Source organism: Augochlora pura, chromosome 4 (genome assembly GCF_028453695.1).
Source record: "Augochlora pura isolate Apur16 chromosome 4, APUR_v2.2.1, whole genome shotgun sequence".
Taxonomy (NCBI): domain Eukaryota; kingdom Metazoa; phylum Arthropoda; class Insecta; order Hymenoptera; family Halictidae; genus Augochlora; species Augochlora pura.
The window spans coordinates 17270682-17292123 of record NC_135775.1 but is presented as its reverse complement, the minus strand read 5'-3'; the positions used below and the strand labels follow the sequence as shown (position 1 = coordinate 17292123).

The following is a 21442-nucleotide window of genomic DNA, read 5'->3' as shown; positions in this document are numbered from 1 at the left end:
CGTAAATTCATTGTTAATTTATATCTAGAGATTGTTATTTACTGTTTTCGTGTACATCAATTCTTCTATGTCGGTATAGATAAATTCGGACCCCAAAGGGTTAGGAAACTATGCAATACTCGTATCTGCGGATTTATTTTCGTATTCAAATTTCAGAAATGACATTTATAACGTTGCTCGTGTCGTTCCTTCGTATTCTCAAAGAGAGAGAAAAAAATGTATAGATAAAATCGACTACCGTAATTTAATGTTTCGCTGGTCGCGAATTCTTCAAAGACTGTTTCATTTTCTAAATGGAACCGTGTATCCTTAGTCTATTAAGTTTCCATGGTTACGAGCTTGGAACCTACTCCAATGGAATGAATAGTCGCACAATGTTCCGTGAACTATTTAGAAAATTCAGCTGACACGCGAGGCTAGTAGATTTAACGCCGAATTCGTTTCACCCCGATGATTCGCCGCTATAATTCCTTACCATACCTTCATTAATTGGTACAGTAGATAATCAATAGCGTCAACGTTCTACAACAAAATATAATTTTATAATGCGCCTCGATCGTATTGCGCTTGATTACAGAACCATTAAATGCGATTGATAACTGTGCGTCGATTATAAACGAAATTTTGTTCGACGATATTATAATCGTGTGTCAAATGTGGCGATTAGGCTGAGAATACTTATGCGAGTACTACTTTCATACTGCGGGAAATCGATTAAAAGTTTGTTTAACCTCTCGAGCTGGTTCAACGTACTTACACGTGCACGTAATAATTACTTCATTGTTTCTAGCGATTCAACGCACACACGTACGTTCGTGACACATTTCTATTCCTTTGTTTTCGTTGATAGTATATTACCAAGTGGTACCTGTGCGCTGTTTTATATAGGTCCATGGTAACACTGTCACGAATGGGATACTTTTATTTAGGACAAGGCAATAAAAAAACCTAAACGACCAGTTCAATTTTAGTTTGAAACGTTCGAAAAATCAGTTCTTTTATTATAAGAATGCATAGCGTTAATGACTTTTTCTTCGTTTACCTGCTTTGTTTTGAATCCTTTTTTTTTTTTTTTTAAAAGGTACATTTTGTTCGATTTATCAATTGGTTGCATTGAATGGAAGAGTACAATAAAATAAAGTAGTATTGGTATCGATCTTATACGTACAGTTTTTTATTCATTCCATATATAAATTTTAAATTACATACATCTTTATATATTTGTAATAAAAAGAAACAGAAATAAATTAACAAAAATTTCCAAACAGAATTATCTTGAAAGTTAATAAAATAATAAGGAGAAAAAAGTTTAGTCCAATTCATGAACTTGGTAAGAACCATATATAATAAATAATGGAAAATAGAAAAATTACTTGTAAAGTGAGAAAGTTATTGGCTATTAGTGTAAAATTATTGATTCGAAGAGTTATTTAGCAAAACGTCTGAATAATTGAAAATTCGACGAAGGACTTGCTAATAGCTGTTCTAACTTCTACTGCCTTATGATCGTATTGATGCGTATACAATTTATTATGATGTGGATAAATATCCTTTTGACGAGCAACAATTATGACGAACTTATTATCTACTTATTTTGAGATTTATATTAGTAGAATAAATTTGAAAAATTTTCTGTTAAATAACGTTACTTTAATCAATTTTACATTTTGTTTTCCTATTTGTTATTTTATTACTAACTTATTTTTTAGAATATTACGAAGTCCGAGATTTTTCACAACTGACTGCGTTTCGTTCGATCGTTAATTATTCGGGACCAGATAAAGTAAATTTTTTTCATTCTTCTTTAAATTCGCGTGTAAACGTGCAGATTTGTATAAACTTCATCGGTCTGTAGATAACGTAGAAACAATGGAATCGCGCGTGTCTATCTGTATGAGCATTTATTTCTCGGCATGGTCGTGGCTCATAATAATTACGTATCACATGGGCCTTGATATCAACATCGATAGAGGAGCAACGTTTGTATATTGTTTACAGTAATCATACATATACATTGCGTACACGTGTGTTTACGTCTATAAGGACGTTATATATGCAACATCCGTCGCAGCATCTGTCGTAAAAACGCTTGTTTGACCGCAATCTGTAATGAATACGAGCGGTTGCACGTTGCACGAGCTGTGTTCGTCAAATTTGACGTTCGCGCAACGCTGACAAACGGGGGCGGTAAATGTTGCAAACTCCGTCCATTTGTCACAGGAGAGATTTACCTTAGTCCATAGCGAACTACGCTTTTATCTAGCAATTAGTATTTTACGTCCAGATTGGCCGCGTACCCAAATGATCAAACGTCGATCAAACTACGTGCGGGAATAATTGAAGAAATTAAGCGTCGGCATAATTGGTCTGTATTCAATCTGAAGCTTTTTACAAGTATAAACGGAAATTGTTACAGAGTAAGGTCACCTGATATGAGATACATTTTTTTCTGAAATCATAATTTTCTATTAAAAACATTCATTAAAAAAAAAAACTAAAGTATTCGTTCTTTTACAATCTACTGGAAAATACAGAGAAGGAAATTCCGTTTCTTCGTAATAATAGAAAAACTAAAAGTATGCAAATTCACAGATTTGTAAAAAGGATTCTTAAATGGGATCCAGTGTGACTAAAACATACTATGTCGTAGTTTTCTTCAAATCACTTCAATCATTTAGAACGATTTCTTCTTCATCACTTGTTGAACTATCACATTTTATACGTTTGCTATTAGTATTTTTTTTTTTGTAGAATCGTCTTTCTTGGTTTGGCATTATAATGAAATTGTGGTTAAATTAAATAACCGTTAAAAGCGACGGAAATGTTTGTCGGTTGAAAATAACTATTATATTGGGAAATTTTATCCACTTAAGTAACGGAAATTACCCTCGTTAATGAACTCCGTTTTTATCGAAGTAGATTCCATAAGTTGCCAAAAAATCAATATCTTGGAAGTTCCTCAATCTTGGGAAACGAACGAGATTATAGTTTGATAAGAATTCTGGTACGAGGGTATACTAATATCCTCGAGGTAACAGAAACGGTCTGAAACATTTCTGAAATTGATAAGTTCGAAATGAATTTCATAGTTTCTGGTACGAATTTAAATTGCGCCCCTTGGTTAATTGAATTCGACAATAAATTCGCGCTTCAAACAATTCGAACCGTTTGAATGACTAGCATAATGCTCGCGTAATTGTACTTTAACGTGTTAGCATCAAGCATTTTCCTTCTTTTTAAATACTAAATGGCTAAACGATAATCGTATATTTTCGAAGCGTAACGTTGGCAAGAAACAAAAGCGAATAAACGTGGTACGGCTCCATTGTGTCTTTCGTTATCAGAAGATCGTGGATCTTTATGTAAATTTCCGTTTTCATGGGTGTTATAACAGCCAAGATAAGGGGGAAATTTATTCATTTCATCTAGAGGTACCTTATGGTGAAAATAGTGTGGGAAATGCTGTGATCGTTTGCTGTAAACAGATGTCAAATGCTACATATGTTATGTAAAAGATTCATTGCATAGTTTCTTTTTTATTAAATTTGTTCAGTAAATCACTATTCAAAAATAAATTCGTCGTTATTGGTCTTTTTTTTAAAGTTGAAATCTTCACGAGTGAGAAGCTTTTACAAGATATAAATATTTTCGTTTATCTTCATGAAAATTGAATACCACATTTCAGTGTATTTGAAAGGAGCATATTTAATTTTGGCATGCTCTTCGGCGTTCGAAGCTGAAGAGCTGCAGAAATCTGATCGATAACAAATCAGCATTGATGTAGTCAGTGTATTTCGTTCGGCGTCCATCATACATGTATACGTGTGTATGCACGTGCAACGCAAGAAAATCGATACAATCCAATCCAAACCAATGTAAAACCAATCAACTGTGATTAACAGAAAATACTGTACATATGTGCTCCTACTGGGCGATAATTGGCGATCCTGTGCACTTTTGCTAAGTGATCGGAACTCTGCAAACCTTCATGCTTTCAAAGTGCACGAAAATCGTGAAGAACTTGCGAAACATTTACCTTATGCATGACATTTTGACTGCCGTGTCACCCATACGTAGATGACAGAATTATCGACTCAGCTTTAAAAATTCATTTTCTCGTTAATTTGTTACATCTTCCCAACTTTATTGGGATTCGTTGTTGTGATTAATCGAAGACATACAACTGAACATTTCAATATTAATTTTTGATTCAACAAGTTACTTTGCGTTTATCAAATTATCAGTGTTAATAGTTTTGTATCCAATAATTTCCCCAAAAAACAAGTTTTCTTTTACGATGATTGTTTAAGAGTATATTTTCAAGTTTTCTATTTGTATATTATACAGTCGTAGAGAATTTTACTTAACTGGCTTCTGGTAAATAAAGTTTTAACGCGCAATGCTAATTGGGATTAATATTTATTCATTGAGTGCTATATCTATAAGAATTTAATTTTATACAAAGTATTATGCTGTGGTCATTCGAAAACAAATTATGCAGAGAGGTAGCTTTTGTAATCCATAGTTTATGAACATTTCTTTGTTTCATTTGAATTTTCGAACAACAGGATTAATGTAAACAGCAGGAAGTAATTTCATTTTATGTAATACCAGCGGGAAGTATGACCTTTTGTTGAATGTAAAGAGTAAAAAAATGAACTGGTGGATTCGGAACGAATGAAATATTGCTTTAATTGCTTGCAAAAAGACGTGATTGTAAAGAAGTTTTATACGATGTAATAGACTGCGAATTACCAATAATTTTAGCTACAATGGGGAAAAAAGAGAGTTGTACAGATATTTTACTTTATTCTTGGCCCAATAAAGTTTCTCTACTTAATTGGTATTCACATAAGCCAGTTTATCAAAATTCAAATTTTGGCAAATATTTAGCAGTGACAGATAATTATATATTTTTAAGATAAATGTCTTTTACTAACAAACATGGAACGTGTACACGGGTGAAAGTATTAGATATGAAATATTTCCTGCAAATATTAACAGTTGTTATTGTAACAATTCACTTTGTCACATTTATGTGTATTTTGCAAGTAATAAATAACAGGATTTAAGAGCATCTATATGGAATAACGATGGGAAATAAAAATTGCAAATAATTATACAAACGAAAACGGCAGACTGTATAGTAGTACACAACTGTATAATGTGTAACATAAATACTTTTATTATTTAATAGCCCCCAAAAAATGGTCGAAGATTATAATCTCTGATTCCAGTAAATCTCTTCCGTGATATAGAAATATGTTTATGTAGTAATAAATAATAATAACCTCTTGTCACTGGGACATCATTAAATGAGACAGTAATATTACTTGTGTAAAAAATTATTGCTGTCATTTGAATAAATGAGCACATGGAATGAATTACCACAGAGTAGGATACTTCCTGTCTAACTGTTTTTTTGTTTATGTGTACTAATTAAGCATTAACAAGCATTTATTATCTGCAACATACTCATTATGCAAGTCCTTCATTTGGGAAATATCATTGACGTTATCCATAAATAAATATCATTCATATTAGATTCCATTCATAATATCTTAAATCTCTACAACCATTCTGATCAAAGAAAAAGGTTGAATTTCAGATATTTTCTGAAATTTCTGAACGTTGACAATGTCAAAATTTAGGATTAACAATATTTTCTCGCGGGTCGTAACGTCACGCGATGCTCGTCACTTTTTCATTTCTCGTACAACGACGGCAGAAGGTACTGCGAAGCAAAAGGGGCGTTGTAATAAAACATATGAGCATAATTTCACGGTTGAATGAATTCACGAAAATATAGGAATTGGGTCAGGCGTAATCAAATATTCTCATAAATCACGAAACACGAGAACGGATGGTACCTGCGTATCGGCGTCGAGTTGGAAACAATCCGCATTGCAGGCGGCGAATATTCGATGAATAATTATTAACAAGGTATCGATAAATTTTTCGCTGTAACAATCATTGTTAATTCCATTGATAATGAAAAGTGCAGGAGCGGCTGAAGGTTGATTATAAATTCGACTCGGCAGAAACGGACCCGTATATATAAAAGAACGGATCAAATGTATATCTGCGACATAATCGACTTTCAAGAATTCAATTAAATTTTTAATTAGATTACGCCGAACAATGCGAGCCGAGGGAATTTCTATCAAGGAGATTGTTTTCTGTTGATCGAACAGTAATCGCCGTCACCGGAATCTCCGTCGAGGGAACGCGGTAAATTATTAATCTTATTCCTGTTTTAATAAGGTTTGTTATAATGAACATTCGCAGTTTTCGTTAGCGTTCGCACGGTGATTAAAACGGCCGGCCGAAGTTTTGTCTGAAGTGTTCTGAAACTTTAATTATTACATCTTGCGTCGGTCGGCTCTCTCTCTCTCTCTCTCTCTCTCTCTCTCTCTCTCTCCCCCTCTCTCTCTCGGGCTTCTCCAGTTTCCCGGAAGTTTTCCGCTCTATTTCTGTAGATCTTTGTTTCTTTTTCAAACAAGTTCGGTCGAAAAGAAAATGCCGCGAGATTAAGTTGCGGAATTGTGTCAGAACGCGTGGATATTTTCGTCCTCGGGAAAAGTCCCGGCGATTTTCCACATCGGCGTCCTCGGAGTGAGGCCACCGATTATTAATAAGATGAATCCTTGGTTTCTTATTCTTTCTCGTTATGAAAGCAACACATTTATTTTTGGTAAAATTTTGCTCGGTACAGTCATGCAGTTCGAAAACTTGCGTAACGGTGTGACATCATAATGCGCGCGGACGAAAATACTGTATCGGTCCCAACGCTCGTTTCGTTTTTCTTGGTCACGTTCGCGTCAGGATGCTTCCCTCCCACCGTGGCGATAACGTTTCCATTGAAAAGTTCGATTTAACATTATTTTTACCTATCTTCTGTATTACACAATTTACCGAATTAATTTCACGATGACCGTAGAACATAGGAAATAATATTTGTTAAAAGTTATTAAAAGATCGTTAAAGGGCGTTGTTTGATACTTTCGATAGAAATATTGTGGGTGGCTGTAATTATTTTGAAATAGCTTAAATAACATTTGAATGTTGTTTGTGCAACAATTACCGAACGATTTACTTAGTACTATTATTTATGATTTATAGTTACGAAGTTCTTGATAAAATTGTTCAACGGCGGTAGTATTTTTAATCGAGTCCCGTTGATTTAACTCGGTAAAATAAATAATTTCGTTTGGTATTATCATGTAGATCAAAGTGTTTAACACTTTGCACTCGAAGCTATTTCAACTTAAAAATACAGGTATTTCTTCGGACATGTAGTATTTTCATTTCGTATGATTTATGACTATATGTATACATATGAAATTGTGATTATTTGCTCCTACAATAATTACAGTTTTAACAACTCTGTAAATGTAAACCAATTTAGTAGCGTAAAGAATACATTTTTTAACATTTTTGTAATTAAAATTTAGCACTTAGCGTGTTGGGATTCCACTTACAACACAATAATTAAAATTCCTATTAACAAGCGTCCAGGAAATAAAGTGTTAATATTTACATGTTTTTATCGAGGTGGATATTTAAGGTGAAAACAGTTTTTATTGAAGGTAAAATAACTTAACAGATTGCTTTAAAAATAAACAAGTGCAGGGGTATTTATGTTACTATTACTATGCTGTGGAGAACAATAGGTGAACCGTATACGATGCAGTTTATGATAGAAATAAATATTTGAACGTTAACTAAAAAACAATTATAATATAGATAATGATTAAATATATTTTACTCGGTAGCTGAAAGGTGAGCAATATCACTTTAATATTATTAAAATATTATTAAAAGAAATTCTTAAAGTTTTATTTTTCGAGCTATGGTTTAGAAAAGTCACTTTTCCTTTGATTTTAATAGATTCACAGTGATATACTGTCCTCAAAATTGTTAAATCTTTCGATTGTTTTAACCCCTTACCTTACTTTGACGAGTCCGACTCGCGATAGAAATTACTAGCAATAAATTGTTAAGTATGGATGTTATTCTGTTCTTTAAAATTGGAATCAAATTTTAGTCCCTTGTTATTAATATTTAAGTATTCGAGTAAATTCAGGCACGGAATAAATGTTAATGTTCCCTCCCTTCTAAGAAATAACATAAATTGAAAAATTCCTAATCGCTGTAACAGTGAAGAAAATGGTACGGCAAGGGGTTAAATTTCACTAGCTCAATTTTTTCACGAAAGCATCGAATCCGCGGTCGAGTTAGAAAAATTGTTTCTTCGACCGGCAGTTTTATTGTCCGTCTACCGTGTGCGAAAACTGTGGCATTGAATAACATACCGCAGTGTTCGATTTCATGAAGCGTATACAGCGAGCGTACAAAGTGTTAGTACAGCGAACAATTTTAAAGGAAACTTTGCATAATTCGATTTGCTGACCAGCATTCTTAAAGTAAATAATGTATGCTTATTCTTATAAACATTTAGAACGAGTTTCATGGAAGAAGAATCCAGATACTCGCATAATTCAAAATATTGCGAGGTTTCACAGTGCAAACTAACGACAGTCGCTTCTCGACAGTTTCTAACAATACTAACATATTTGGAGACTTTTGCACGATCAATAGCGTTAAAAATAATATCGTATCAATAATAGCAGAAAGATAATGGACTGAAAAAATACAGAAGCAGAGAAAAGCAGAAAATAATTAGAAATTTGCGTGAACGACGTAAAAAATCTATTGTAAATTTTTTAAATTGTCAGTTCACCATGATCTATGATACAGAGCATTATCGATCGATGCAGTCATATTGTGCGTTGCGAGTTTCGAACATTGATGTTGTTGATGTTGTATCATTCTGTATTCGGTGATGGACCGTAACGTGTACTTGTTAATATTTTAAAAGCTCACCGCCGTTCCAGTGGAAAGAAACGGGATGGGAAATAATTTTACCTTGCTGGAAAAGACGGATTCCAAACATGTTGATTGTAACGAGACCACGATTTTATAATCTATTTGCGACAAAGTCAAGCAGCTGCAACTTGAAACAGTAGGAAGATCCAAACAATTGAAGAGTGGCGATATGTACCTTCTAGTTTTGCAACAGACACAGAATATTTTTATTTTGTGTCGATCGAGCACTTGTGTAATATAAATAAAGAAAAACTATTCAAAACCATGAAACGGTTGAAAGAAAGCTCAATAGAATACGAATTTGTTGTATCTGTTTAAGAAATAACAACCGTGCGTGTATCGTATTTATTATTCGGCCGTTTGTTACGTGGAATTTATTTGAATATTTTTAAGTATTCTATGAATATCCTAGTTTGTTAAATGAAATGTATTTCAAATATTACATGTTTATTTCAGACATGTAAATATGTTCAAAGTATTTGTATTATGTAAGCTTATTAATCAGTCTTGTTCTGCAAAGTTTCTACGCTGACTATAGGTCACAGTCATATTGGTATGTGCAAACGGTCCATTGACATGTTTAACAATAGAAACATTATCATTTTAGAACGTTAGAAGCTTTTGTTATCTCGAAAAACAATAGCAAAGAAGTACTATCAATAACGCAGGTGGCATCGGCAATGTGTAGCAACAAGTGATGTTTTCATTACCAATGAAGTTCAATAGTTGCAGAATTTCTATAAATACTGCGATTCTGTTGCAATTGGTCTAGTAACAAATCATTATACCATGAAATTATATTACACTATGAAAAATGTGAAAAACTTAATTTCTATGAAATAGTTTATTAAATTAATCTACGTGTGAATAACTTGTCTCGTGATTAATTGTGTTTGTATCATACTGAATGATGTTAAGAATTTTATGGGATTTGCTATAAAGGATCAAAGCTGGGTGCCGAGTAAAGCATGAAATAAATATTTTGTTTTGATAAAGTAAACGATAAAATAAGATTGTTTTTAATAAAATGAAGTTACTTAAAAAAATTAAATTATTATAAAGTCAAGTTATAAGTACAAATATTTTCAGTACCTTTCACGCGAGATACTGTTTGAAATGCTGTCTTAAAAATTTCGTGCAACGACTAAAATATCTAACTTTTAAAGATATATTCTTTCGGACAAAGCAAATATTTTATTTTCAATAGTGTACGTATGTTCTAAAATAAAATATCTATTTACTATCTGTCATTTAAAATACCATTTCATTTGAGAAATTTCCATAAATACATTGCTGGTATTTTTATGAGATACTAGGTATTCATCACTTTCAATGCTCGATGCTCATAGTTTTAACGAAAAACGTGTTCGACATGCTTATGCTATGGTTCGTACTATTTTCTAACGCCTGGAGTAAAAGAAATTTGACGTATGGTGAATATGGGCGAGGCTGGTGCATTACAATGGTCCAATTCAATTCGCCAAGTTTATTTTGGATCTGCATGGAAGTGTGCGGTCTGCCAGTGTCATGATGAAAGATAACATCCTTGCCAGGCGCCAGAGCCGAACGTTTTTCTTTGAATTTCTTCCCCCCGTTCCTCCAACTGATAGTACTTTACCGAATTAATTGTCTCACCACTGTGTGGCAAGTGAGAGCAAAAAATTCCCCTGCTACTCCACGATGCAGATAGCGTCACGTTCCGATGGCGCGATCTAATAATACAAATTAGTCGCCTACATTTAGAGTGGGTTAGAATCATAGTGGCGTCAGTCACATTTTCGAAAATGTTGACTAATCTGTCGACATTTTATACATGCCTATTTTTACCGAAAGCGGTCGAATGATCGCTTCTTAAATAAACATTATATCCTTTCTCAGTCGATTAGAAGTAATAGATAATTTAGCACGGGCGATTAAACTTAAAATCATTTTTATGCAACCATTAGAAAACATTTATTGTTTGCACTTTGAACATATACATTTTAGGAAGAAGACTGTAGAAATTGGGAAAATTATATTTCAAAGAAATTTCAATTTGTGTCAACCGATTTCAATGAAATTTTCGACATGTGCACATCGAAACCTACAAAATGTGTTTTTTTAAAAACTTTGATAAAAGCAAAGTTGAGAAGACATCATTTTAAATTTTCCGATCAGTTGCAGTCTGAAAGAATTTTTATATATTCAGCCTGTAGAAAACTAGTTGGTCTATCATGTAAAAAATTCAAGTCATTTGGACCGATTTTAAAAAGGTTATACATAATTACGTAGAGTTATTGAAATTATAAAAACTCTTTCATAGAAAATGATGAATAAATTTCTTGATCAAGGTATACATGAAAATACTAAAGCCGAAAGTCTAAATAATTACAATCTTTTTATTGTTATGAGGCAACATTAGTTCCATACTTTATGGTTTTCTTCAGCATATTCTAGACAGCATGAAGGAATTTTTTATGTCCTGAATAATAATTAATATGGGGATTTTTATGCAAAATGTAAATTGTCTAAGTCGATTTTATGTAACGTAGTTCTGATGAAAATATTTTTACTCTTTTAATAATTTCGACGAATCGTACATAATATTTAAATATTTTCAAATTCTTCTCATGTCTTAGCAATTTTTTTACCAACTTAGTTATTTCTGTAAAAAATATTTAAAATCCGTTGTCTAATAATGATTCTACGTAAAGTTATGGTGGCTATGGTATAGAGTGCTTTACACTAGAACTACCAATCCCTAAACTATTTCTACAAAGTTTCACATGGAAACATTTCTGCAACGACAGAAGATGTAAACGAAAAATTCAGAAGTCAGCTCCCACCGGCTTGGTATCTTTAATGTTAATAAACGATCTAGTTTCTTACTAAAGGATCGATTAGCATGGCCATTTGTTTGAGCTAACAAATGTAAGAATGTGGAGCGAATCTTGCAGCTGTGTCGAAACACTCGTTGTCCAGATTATGAACTGTAAATCAGATTTTAGAAATATCGTCTTGCTGGTTCCAGTTCGAACGACAAAATGGCATCTGTCGAATATGTCCGCCAAGTTGGAAGTGAATTGGTTGATTCGTTTATGAGATATGTCTGCGAACTTTGGAAATGTCGTTTAGGGACAAACGCGCTTGGAGTTTTGTGAACCGTTGTGAAGCATACGACGTTCGAAAGGCAGAGAAATATCGCGAAAGCGAAAATTTCATTTTTCGAAATAATTAAAATGCCACTCGCTTTGGTCACGATCGATACATCTGAGGAATTTTCTTCTCAGCAACCGCGCCTGGTAAACTCGCCGATTTGCATCCGCTAGATTGTGCACAATATCGTCATCAGCGGCAGAAGGCCACCAAAAGTGAGGTTTATCGTCGAGGTCAAAATTGCCACGTTTAAATTTGGCAGACCATCTTCCGCAGCTTGGAATCTACATGGCTAAATCCCTAAAAACACGTCACCCGTGTGACTTGTATGAACAGTCATTATTATTAGTGTGCGAATTTTGTGCACTTGAAATCATTAAAAAAGAAAACGAAATTAATTCCTGTGTAACCAGAAGAAACTAGTATTCGAATTTTTATTTAAGTAAAGACAATGTTATGAGAATGGTAAATGAATATTTACATCAATTCAAAGCTTCGCAGTTTGTTTTTACATCTTGCATTTATGAAATAACTAAAATTCACGAAATTTTTTAATTTATTCAACATTTACGATATTACAAAGGTAAAAGAAAATAAAATGTGGTCTGTACTAAATTGAAAAAAGCAGAAATAACTGATTACTATGCAATTTTTTAAATTTATTCAGTACTGACGAAATTACAAACGTAAAATAAAATGAAATATGGTAATTACGCAAAATCGAGGTAGATAAAATAATTATGGTTTTCAGTGTGTTTAATATTCACGTCATTACGGATGCAAAGCAAAATGAAATGTAGTCTACATAGAATTGAAAAATCTGAAATGCCTAAACTCCACGCAATTTCTCAGCTTATTTAATATTTACAAAATATCGTACAAAATACGAATTTTACAGTGTTATTTTGTTTAATATTTTTCTAGTGAAAGATTGATTTCAAAAATACATAAAATATCGTGTTGATTCAATCCATGAACCGAAATATACCGAAAAGGTAATGTCAAAGGGCCGACGTTTATAATTCAATAGCTAATTGAATGCATTAATTTGAATAAGAACCATCGGAGCCATTGTGAGGAAACTAGTAGCTGTCTTCATTCATGTTGAATTTTATTTAGTCGCGTAACGGGTTCGTCCAGGCCAGTTGATTTCTGTTCTAATTGACAACTCGCTGTACTGTGAAGACGTGAATATTTCAACAAGATACTGGCTAGATACATCGTTCCCACGTCACAGTGCCGATCACGCCATTTATCGAGATTCTGTCGGAACTTCTGCATTCGGGATATATACATGTATATATGTATATACACTATATATTTGTACCAGTTGTTCTCTATCACAGATGTACAATCATTGTTACCGTTTCCACTGTCCGCGATAACAATACCTATGTTTAAAGAATGAAAACAGTAGTTTCGTTTATGTTCTAATACATTCACTTAAAGATAAAAGTTAAGAAACGTTGCATATCGTTAATATTTGTGTAAAATTTGATATTTTACCAAATATACGTTTTATTAAATGAAAAATATACATTAATAGCGAAACGTACAACACGCTGTTTATATTACAATATTGTTTTATTTAATGCTTAGAATGAATACAAAACATAATACAAATTTTTTAAAATTCTATTGATTGAGAAAGATAAAATTAATATTTTCGGTTTGTTATGAACGAAAAATACCGATTAGTTGTTTATGATTTCTTCGAGGTGGTTAAATGTTTATCAAATTTTACGGTGCACTTTTATTCGAAGATTTCTTTCCTATTTCGTAAAATTTGCGAATTATGGAAATAGAATAAGAAATAGCCAAATATTTGTGGGTTAATTTACATCCTTTAATTTCTCCTACGTATCCCGAAAGTTTCAAAATTGTTTTGAATTTATAAGTTGAATTTCATCCCTTGTTAGTTGATCACGTCCTACGACGATGAAATTGGAAGTATCGGTTAATTAACGTCATTTCTTACGAAAGGACTTATTGGAAAATAAAGTTTCTAGGTACAATATCCTTGGACAGATTAGATTTTGATGCACCGACGATAAATTCTATCGTGTTTCAGACGTAACCTACATCCTACTTTTATCTAACTTTTAGGCAGCTTGTCATTCAACGGCTGCTAGGAAAGAAAAGAATAGTGTGGGAGGACAGTTTCTGATAAAGGCTTCAGAGATACCGGACTTAAAAATACAAAATCAGCGTTCTTCACATTTCGTAATCGGAACGCTGATTAAATATCGTTTAGCATGCATTCGTGAGAGATTACGTAAGCTCTGTCGTTCGTGCTTCAAATGCGATATTATTCCTTTCGCTTTTACTCTTCCTAATCATTTTTTAATTCGTTTCGTTCGGATGCAAGTTTCTTGTGTTTTAAATGAAAAATTCTGCAGAGTCGCATAATGAAACATTGAATCGTTCGTTCTTGAAAGCGTCCGAGCATTACTTATATGTACGTATTTAGCATTGTCAAGCAGAGTTGGGCATTAATCGAATAAATCTTTCGCATAAAGTTATACACGGAAGATAGTTAATAATGACTAGGCATTTAATAATGTTCAATTATTTCTCTTTCACGCATTGTCCTTGGCTCGAAATAGAAGCAACTTCTAACTGGATAGCAAAAATTCAGGTCGTGTTCGGAAGAGGAAAAGCAAGATTCTTAAATGACGTAAAATGCATATGTAATGAAATTGTACTTTCAAAATGAAATTGCTCTTGAAATATAAGTGACAAGACTTGTGGAGAACTTCGGTACATAATACAATTCTGAAATCGAAAAATGTAGAACATTTGGTATCTCAGCTATAGAGACAATAAATAATATAAAAGCAATAAAAAAATGGGACAAAAGTAATAGTACTGACGTTTTAAATACGGTATATATGTATGAAACCATCTATAAAAATATTTAATATTCATACTTTACGAACCACTAACGATATCAATTACTAACGTAGCAATTACTGTCTTATTTCAATACTTCTCGTATTGTTAATCATTTTATTTCAATCCATACTCTTGTATTAAAAATTTTTGTATCTTTGCAGGTACTGTTTCTGCACATATGAATATTATTGGGTGTATTATACCTTCTCGTTTCACGTAGGATAAAACTATATATTATGTCATCGAAGATGCTTAATTGTTTTATTTATATTTTATTTTTTCGATTTTTATAAAAGTATTGACATTTTTACTACTCCTCTTAATTGTCATATACACTGAATAAAACAATATTGTAGTATAAACAATGTATTATATGCTTCACTGTAATATGTACATTTAATTTAACAAAACACGTATTCATTCAATATCAAATGTAAATGTATATCCATACGTATGAAAAAACTAAATTGGACACTGGTTATGTTGTATTATTATCTTCTTTCATTTCTCTATACAGTTACGGCAATTCTGGCATACTTGTTGTATCAGTTTTATTCAACACCTATTTGCTCACGTTTATAAATCGGAACGCCTTTAAAACGATTTATGATTAGACTATTATCATTTACAGCGAACAATTTATTGTAAAACGTACAATTGTCACGATGTTGAAAATTATTGAAGTTACACAACAATATCTGTGTGATAAAAGTGTACAAACTTTTAGGAGAACAAATAGTTTGAAAACAAAATGCTCTTGCGTGAGTAATTGTTATACCGACAGCTAGATAGCGAAATTTGTTTGGCGATTTCGGCCAAAAATTGTGAGAGTTGCATATATCGGACAATTTTTTCCGTATTTCCGGAGGGTAAATATGCACGCTCATAACTTGTAAATCATGCCGCAATTAGTTATAGTTATAGCTAGTAAAAATTATACAGTCATTTGAGAGTCATGGTGTAGAATGTAGATCATACGAAAAACATCGTTTCGAGGTAAATGATTTCAAAGTTTCATACGATGTTTTCCATAGTCTGCGATTTAATTAGGCTTATTCAGTAATACGAGTCTCGCGTAAATTAACGGTAATGAAAACTCTATTATCGCAAAAATTCTGACAACCACCTTCAATAACTAATGAATCAATCCACATACTAACAGCTGTAACGAATGAATTAACAAAATTCATTTTTTAATGTGAAAGATATTTTTTTTTTAAATATTGATAATCATTTAAGAAATAGTATGTGCACTACCGTTATTTCTTATCTATCATCACTAAGCATTATTAAGCTTTGTTACTTGTTGAAATTATTAGTCACTATTACTCGTTGAAAAGTATCCACCTTGACATTTCGTCAAGAACTAGTTAATGAAGTGTTACGTATTTTCTACTTCAAGGAAGCTACTATTTTTCCTCATTTATTTCTTCTTGAGCAATTATCGTACACGTCATAATATGAATCGACACATTCCTTCTTAAATTTCAAGCTATTCCCTTCTATTTTTCTACTATGTTACATTATACAAATCTTTATAAATGTAGTTCACAATAATATCTTTATTTGCAATGATCGTTTATTAAATAATATAGAAATTCAGGAAACTGCTATAAAAAAAGATTTCTTTCATTAGATGAGCGATTATTTATTAAAATAAAATTTTCGATGAATTTATACATAAATTAGAATAGACTTTTTATGAAACTTCAAATTAATTTTAAAAAGGAGTGAAATCAGTTAAAATATATTTTTATAAAACATCTATTTATAATAAATTTTCTGTATAAACTGTAGTTGTGATAAATTTTTAATTGAAATTTAGATAAGCTAATCAAATTGGAGGATGAAATTAATAATAAATTATTATAAAAAATTTATTTAAAATGAATTTAAATTTTAACATTTATAGTCTTATTATATCTCGACGTTGTTCTTCACCGTTGTATATCTACCACTACGATCGCCTAAGAAACTTAAAAGCATAGATTAAATTAAACTTCTGTTATTTAATTAAAACAACATTGTTTATGTCAAAAATTTCGTGATGCAAACAATTTATTTGAATTCTCAAGTATCGTATCATTTTTCGTTAAAAGTAATCGACTTATTTATTCATTGGAACACCAAGGTCTTCTTGCTAGCATCTCCGGATCTTAGGGTACGATCCATCACAAAGCTAAGAGTACTTGTTGGTACTCGAAGCCATCAACTTCCGTAAAACCAGGGTTTTAGAGCAAGGGGTGGACTTGACTTGAAAAATGCGCAAGAAATTTTTCTCCTGTGCCTTTATTAGCTATATGAATCACCCAAACTCGTTAGTGGAACCTGCCCATTTAGATTGTCTTCCACTAACAAACTTCGTATCCCATTGCAAATTAGTGTTTACACCCAATGAAAAGAATATAAAAGAAAACTAATTTACGGAGATTTCACTGTTCATTGTTTCCGCTGTTAATTAACTGTGTTTTCTATACATTAAATAATGTTCAGTAATACGTAAGCAAATAAACAAATTAATACCACTGTTATGATAACTTAAGCTTATAAGTGCATATTTATTAAATAAACAAATGATATTTTTGTGTTATTGTCGTTAGCTCTACAGTATACAATGCGAACAAACTGTCCTAATTTATGCATTCCTTGATATTATACTAGTAAATATTTAAAATTCTTCTTTGCCTTTGTTGATAGTCGATAGTTATCTAATGATAACTAAATCTCTTTTGATAAATTTAATTAAAAACTTCGATTTTGGGAAAATAATAACAGGAAGAGAAAACTCGATTTTTATGAAGAAGTTGCGAAAGGTAATATTTGCGGAGCGCCATTTTTGCAAATAGAATTTATAAATAGGCTAATCAAGCTAAATTACTTAATGGACGACAGTTTCTCTAACTGCTGGAAATTCCAATCTTTTCAATTTATCTAATTAGCAACGTCTATTATTAAATTGTATAACAGATTATGTAACAGTGATTGGTACTGTATCCATTCATAATCTCCTCTATCCGTTTATAAAGCTATCTGAATATTTATAACAATATTATAAGTCGATTACATTACCATCCAGAAGTATCTGAACACACGCATGATCGTGGGTATCATTGATGAAGTACAGAAACGTTTGTATAAGAAATCGTTACACGAACTTCTTTATTTCAGCATTTATTATAATCCTATTAAATAAATCCTAAATATCTAGTTAAACCAATTAAATGTTATATACATTTAAACACATTTCCATATTATTAACTCCAAGAACTGGAGCACTTGCCACTGGTACTTACTTTTATCTAACAGAATTACTACAATACCCATTCCCATTTGCTAGAAGTTCAGATACTTGCGCTTGTTATATGCGTATGCATGTATACATATATCGGTTTTCAGCTGATTGTTACCGACTTTGAAACATTTCTATCTGTGCTTCCAGTGCCCCGGTTGGATTTGGATAGTCTCGAAAGCGGATACCACGGCCTGGTGAAGGAAAATGAAACTCTGGTCGAGGTCACGCCGCAGATACGAGCTTTGGGCGCGAAAGTCTGCTCCTTCCGTATCGCCAACAAACACCACGGCGAAGCACCCTTCGAGATTGTTTTAAAAGAGAAAGGGATTGCGGAACTGAGAGCACTGCGAGTTCTGAACTGCGAGAAACGGCGCAACTACAAGTTCGACATCGAAGCGGTCGGATGCAATGGCGCACTATCGGAAAAGTATGAGTCGCATGAAATGAATTTCAAACTTTTGTCGACGCTTTTTTTTTTTTTTTTTTTTTTTTTTTTTGGTGTTTCCAGCCTCCGCTAACATTTTCGCGATCTACCCACCGCTGTCCGGAGCCGGGCGTAGTTGCCGCGGAAATTTTCGTTACACGAACCCCTTGATGAGACCTAGCATTTCAGACAATTTATCGATCCCGCGTACGAATGCACGCGAAACATGTTCCGATTCCATTCGATTCGGAGCATTGTATTGGAAATCGAGAATTTCCAAATATTCCGTCTAATCCTGATCGGCGGCTTTGTTTGCACGATGTTTTTGGGAATCTTCGATATTTTCGAAGACACGATCGGATCGTTGACAGAACATTGAACTGCATGTATGATCTAAACACAATAGGGAAAAATACGATCTGAACACAATACGATCCGGGAAATGTATTTGAAATATTCGTATAAAATGTTATACGAAGTATCTACTGAAACAATACCACGGGAAAGAGATTCAGCAGCCTTTGTTCTATAACTTTGATTTATTTAATAAATTTCTGTTACAATTTTATTCGAATGAAATCTTGTGCTAAGAATTTATTCGAAATATTAGTCAAATAAAATTTTATTCGAAATATTTCTCGAATCAGATTTTGTGCGCAGAGCTTGCTCGAAATATCTCTGAAATGAAATTTTATTCGGAGAATTTATTTGAAATATTTCTGTAATGGGCACGTACAGATCCGCACGGGTAATATTCACGGATTTGTATACATCTTCGAATCGACACGATATTCAGTGAAGGTGTCAGAATAATATAAAGGATGTGAAGCAGTGGATCGTAGCAAATAGGTATACTGTGGCAAACAAAATAATTGTGGTTACAATGACGGATGACGAGATTCTGGTTAGATTTGGTCGGTTCACTAAAAATGTAAACGTAAAATACCTCTCCACCATTTACTAAGAAATAGTAAGGGACACTAGGCTTATCAATTAGAAAGAATCTACTAATGGGTTGAGACGGTAGAGATAGGTCGCGACAGTCTGGCGCCAAAAACGGTGAGGTCGTTGATAATGGCACCCCTTGTACCCCGTGAAAATTACGGAAAATAGACTGTAGGAACCCTCTTGGCGCCTTGTGCGGGCTTAGGCCACGTCAAGTGCCATTGAGAACGGTACGGCCATGCTGACTTTCCCAGGGAAGTCTTCGGCTACTCTTCGACCGTACCCGGGTCGTAAAGTAATAAATTTGTCAAAAAGATTCTAAAGAAACTCTCAAATATGGCATCGACCAAATCATTCGAATGAAAAATTCATTCGAATTAAATTTTACACGAACAATGTTCAACGCTGCTTCAGAGCCAATAACCAAGTGAAAAGGGTTAACATCTTTTGAAATGATTATTTTTCAAGATAATGTTCGAGCTTCTTTTAAATACAGTTGGCCCATTCGAAAGTCTACTCGCAAGTTTTCTTTGGCAGAGCTAGTTCGCCGTGTTTCTGATTTCAATTTTCGAATCATATGCTCCGATTCCTATCATCTCGCCGTCTTCTATCGACTCTCCTTTTATAGCATAGTATGTTATTACGTATTGTTGGCTTAATGACATCGCGGCGCCTGAATGCACACAGAATTCGTGCCGTTGAAGGGGTATCCTTCAAGAAGATAAGAACCGCGCATTTTGTTCACACAATAGAAGGTTCTGGTAACATATGGCTGACGAAGGTTCTGCTCTATTAATGTCTGCATCGGGTATCGACTACGCCACACACCAGCGTAATAATTGTGTCACCCGGAACCCGACGTCGGATTTCAAATTTATAACTTTGGATTTTCGACGATCGAGTATCCCCAGAGAGCACGTCTTCATTTTGAAATTCGATGTTTGCTAATAAAAGAACGTTTCTAAAGAGCCGCTTGAAAAGCTGCTTAAGAGGAACAGTAGTTTCCCAATGTTCGTCCCACTTTCCGTTGGGCCATTTGCACCGGAGGTTATCCTCTCTATGTGTTATTTCGTTTATTCAACGCGAGGAAGACTCGGTTTCTTTTATTACCAGTCTCTGAATTTTATGCGAATATTGTCCACGGATCGAGAACGTTTCCGTCGTGGAAATGAACCGTATCTCGCTCGGAATATTTTTCATTCCGGCACGGGACACGCTTTGATTGGTAAAACGTGGAGGTATTTTGAATATCAAGTTATTAATGAGTTAAGGATATTTTATGCTCTTCACGTTTTAACGATACGGCATAAACGTGTGTTGCAGGCAATTTTACATCACGCGTTGCAGCTAAAATTGTTTAAATAACGAAATTCTTGATATTTTTGTTTATAAACATTCGGGAATATTTTATGTGATATACAGAATTGGTAGAATTTTTCTTGTGATTATTTCCATTAAATAGCTGTCACAGTTTTTGTGATTTAGCAGGAAATAAGAAAATAGTGGGTTTCTTTTGGGAAATAAACGGGTCTGATACTTTATAGAACATTCCCATGAGCTTTAAAAATCGAAATACAATTGTCACGTTATTTTTTATATTTATTATATTTTAATATGACCAATTTTCCACTTTTTGTGTTGGACGATTATTTTGAATTGTTATTCGATAATAAAAGTTTGAGTACATTATTTAAGTGCTAATCAAATGTACATAATCTGAAGTAAAAACAAAAATTGTTGATTTTAAAAAAATTGTACCAAATTGCCTTACAATTTGAGCATCGAACTAGAATTTTACATTGTTTCTAAGTTGAATAGAGTTAAATTTCACATCCATGAAAGGGATATTAATATACTAGTCA

At 33.1% G+C, this 21442-nt stretch overlaps 1 protein-coding gene across 1 annotated transcript in view; it reads left to right on the top strand.

Moving 5' to 3' along the window:
* Cals (calsyntenin 1) overlaps positions 1–21442 on the top strand; it is a 46558-nt gene that overhangs the window by 4593 nt on the left and 20523 nt on the right. The window contains exon 2 of the mRNA XM_078177618.1: positions 18359–18638. Within this exon, the coding sequence (XP_078033744.1) occupies positions 18359–18638 (280 nt within the window). The remainder of the gene's footprint in view (positions 1–18358; positions 18639–21442) is intronic.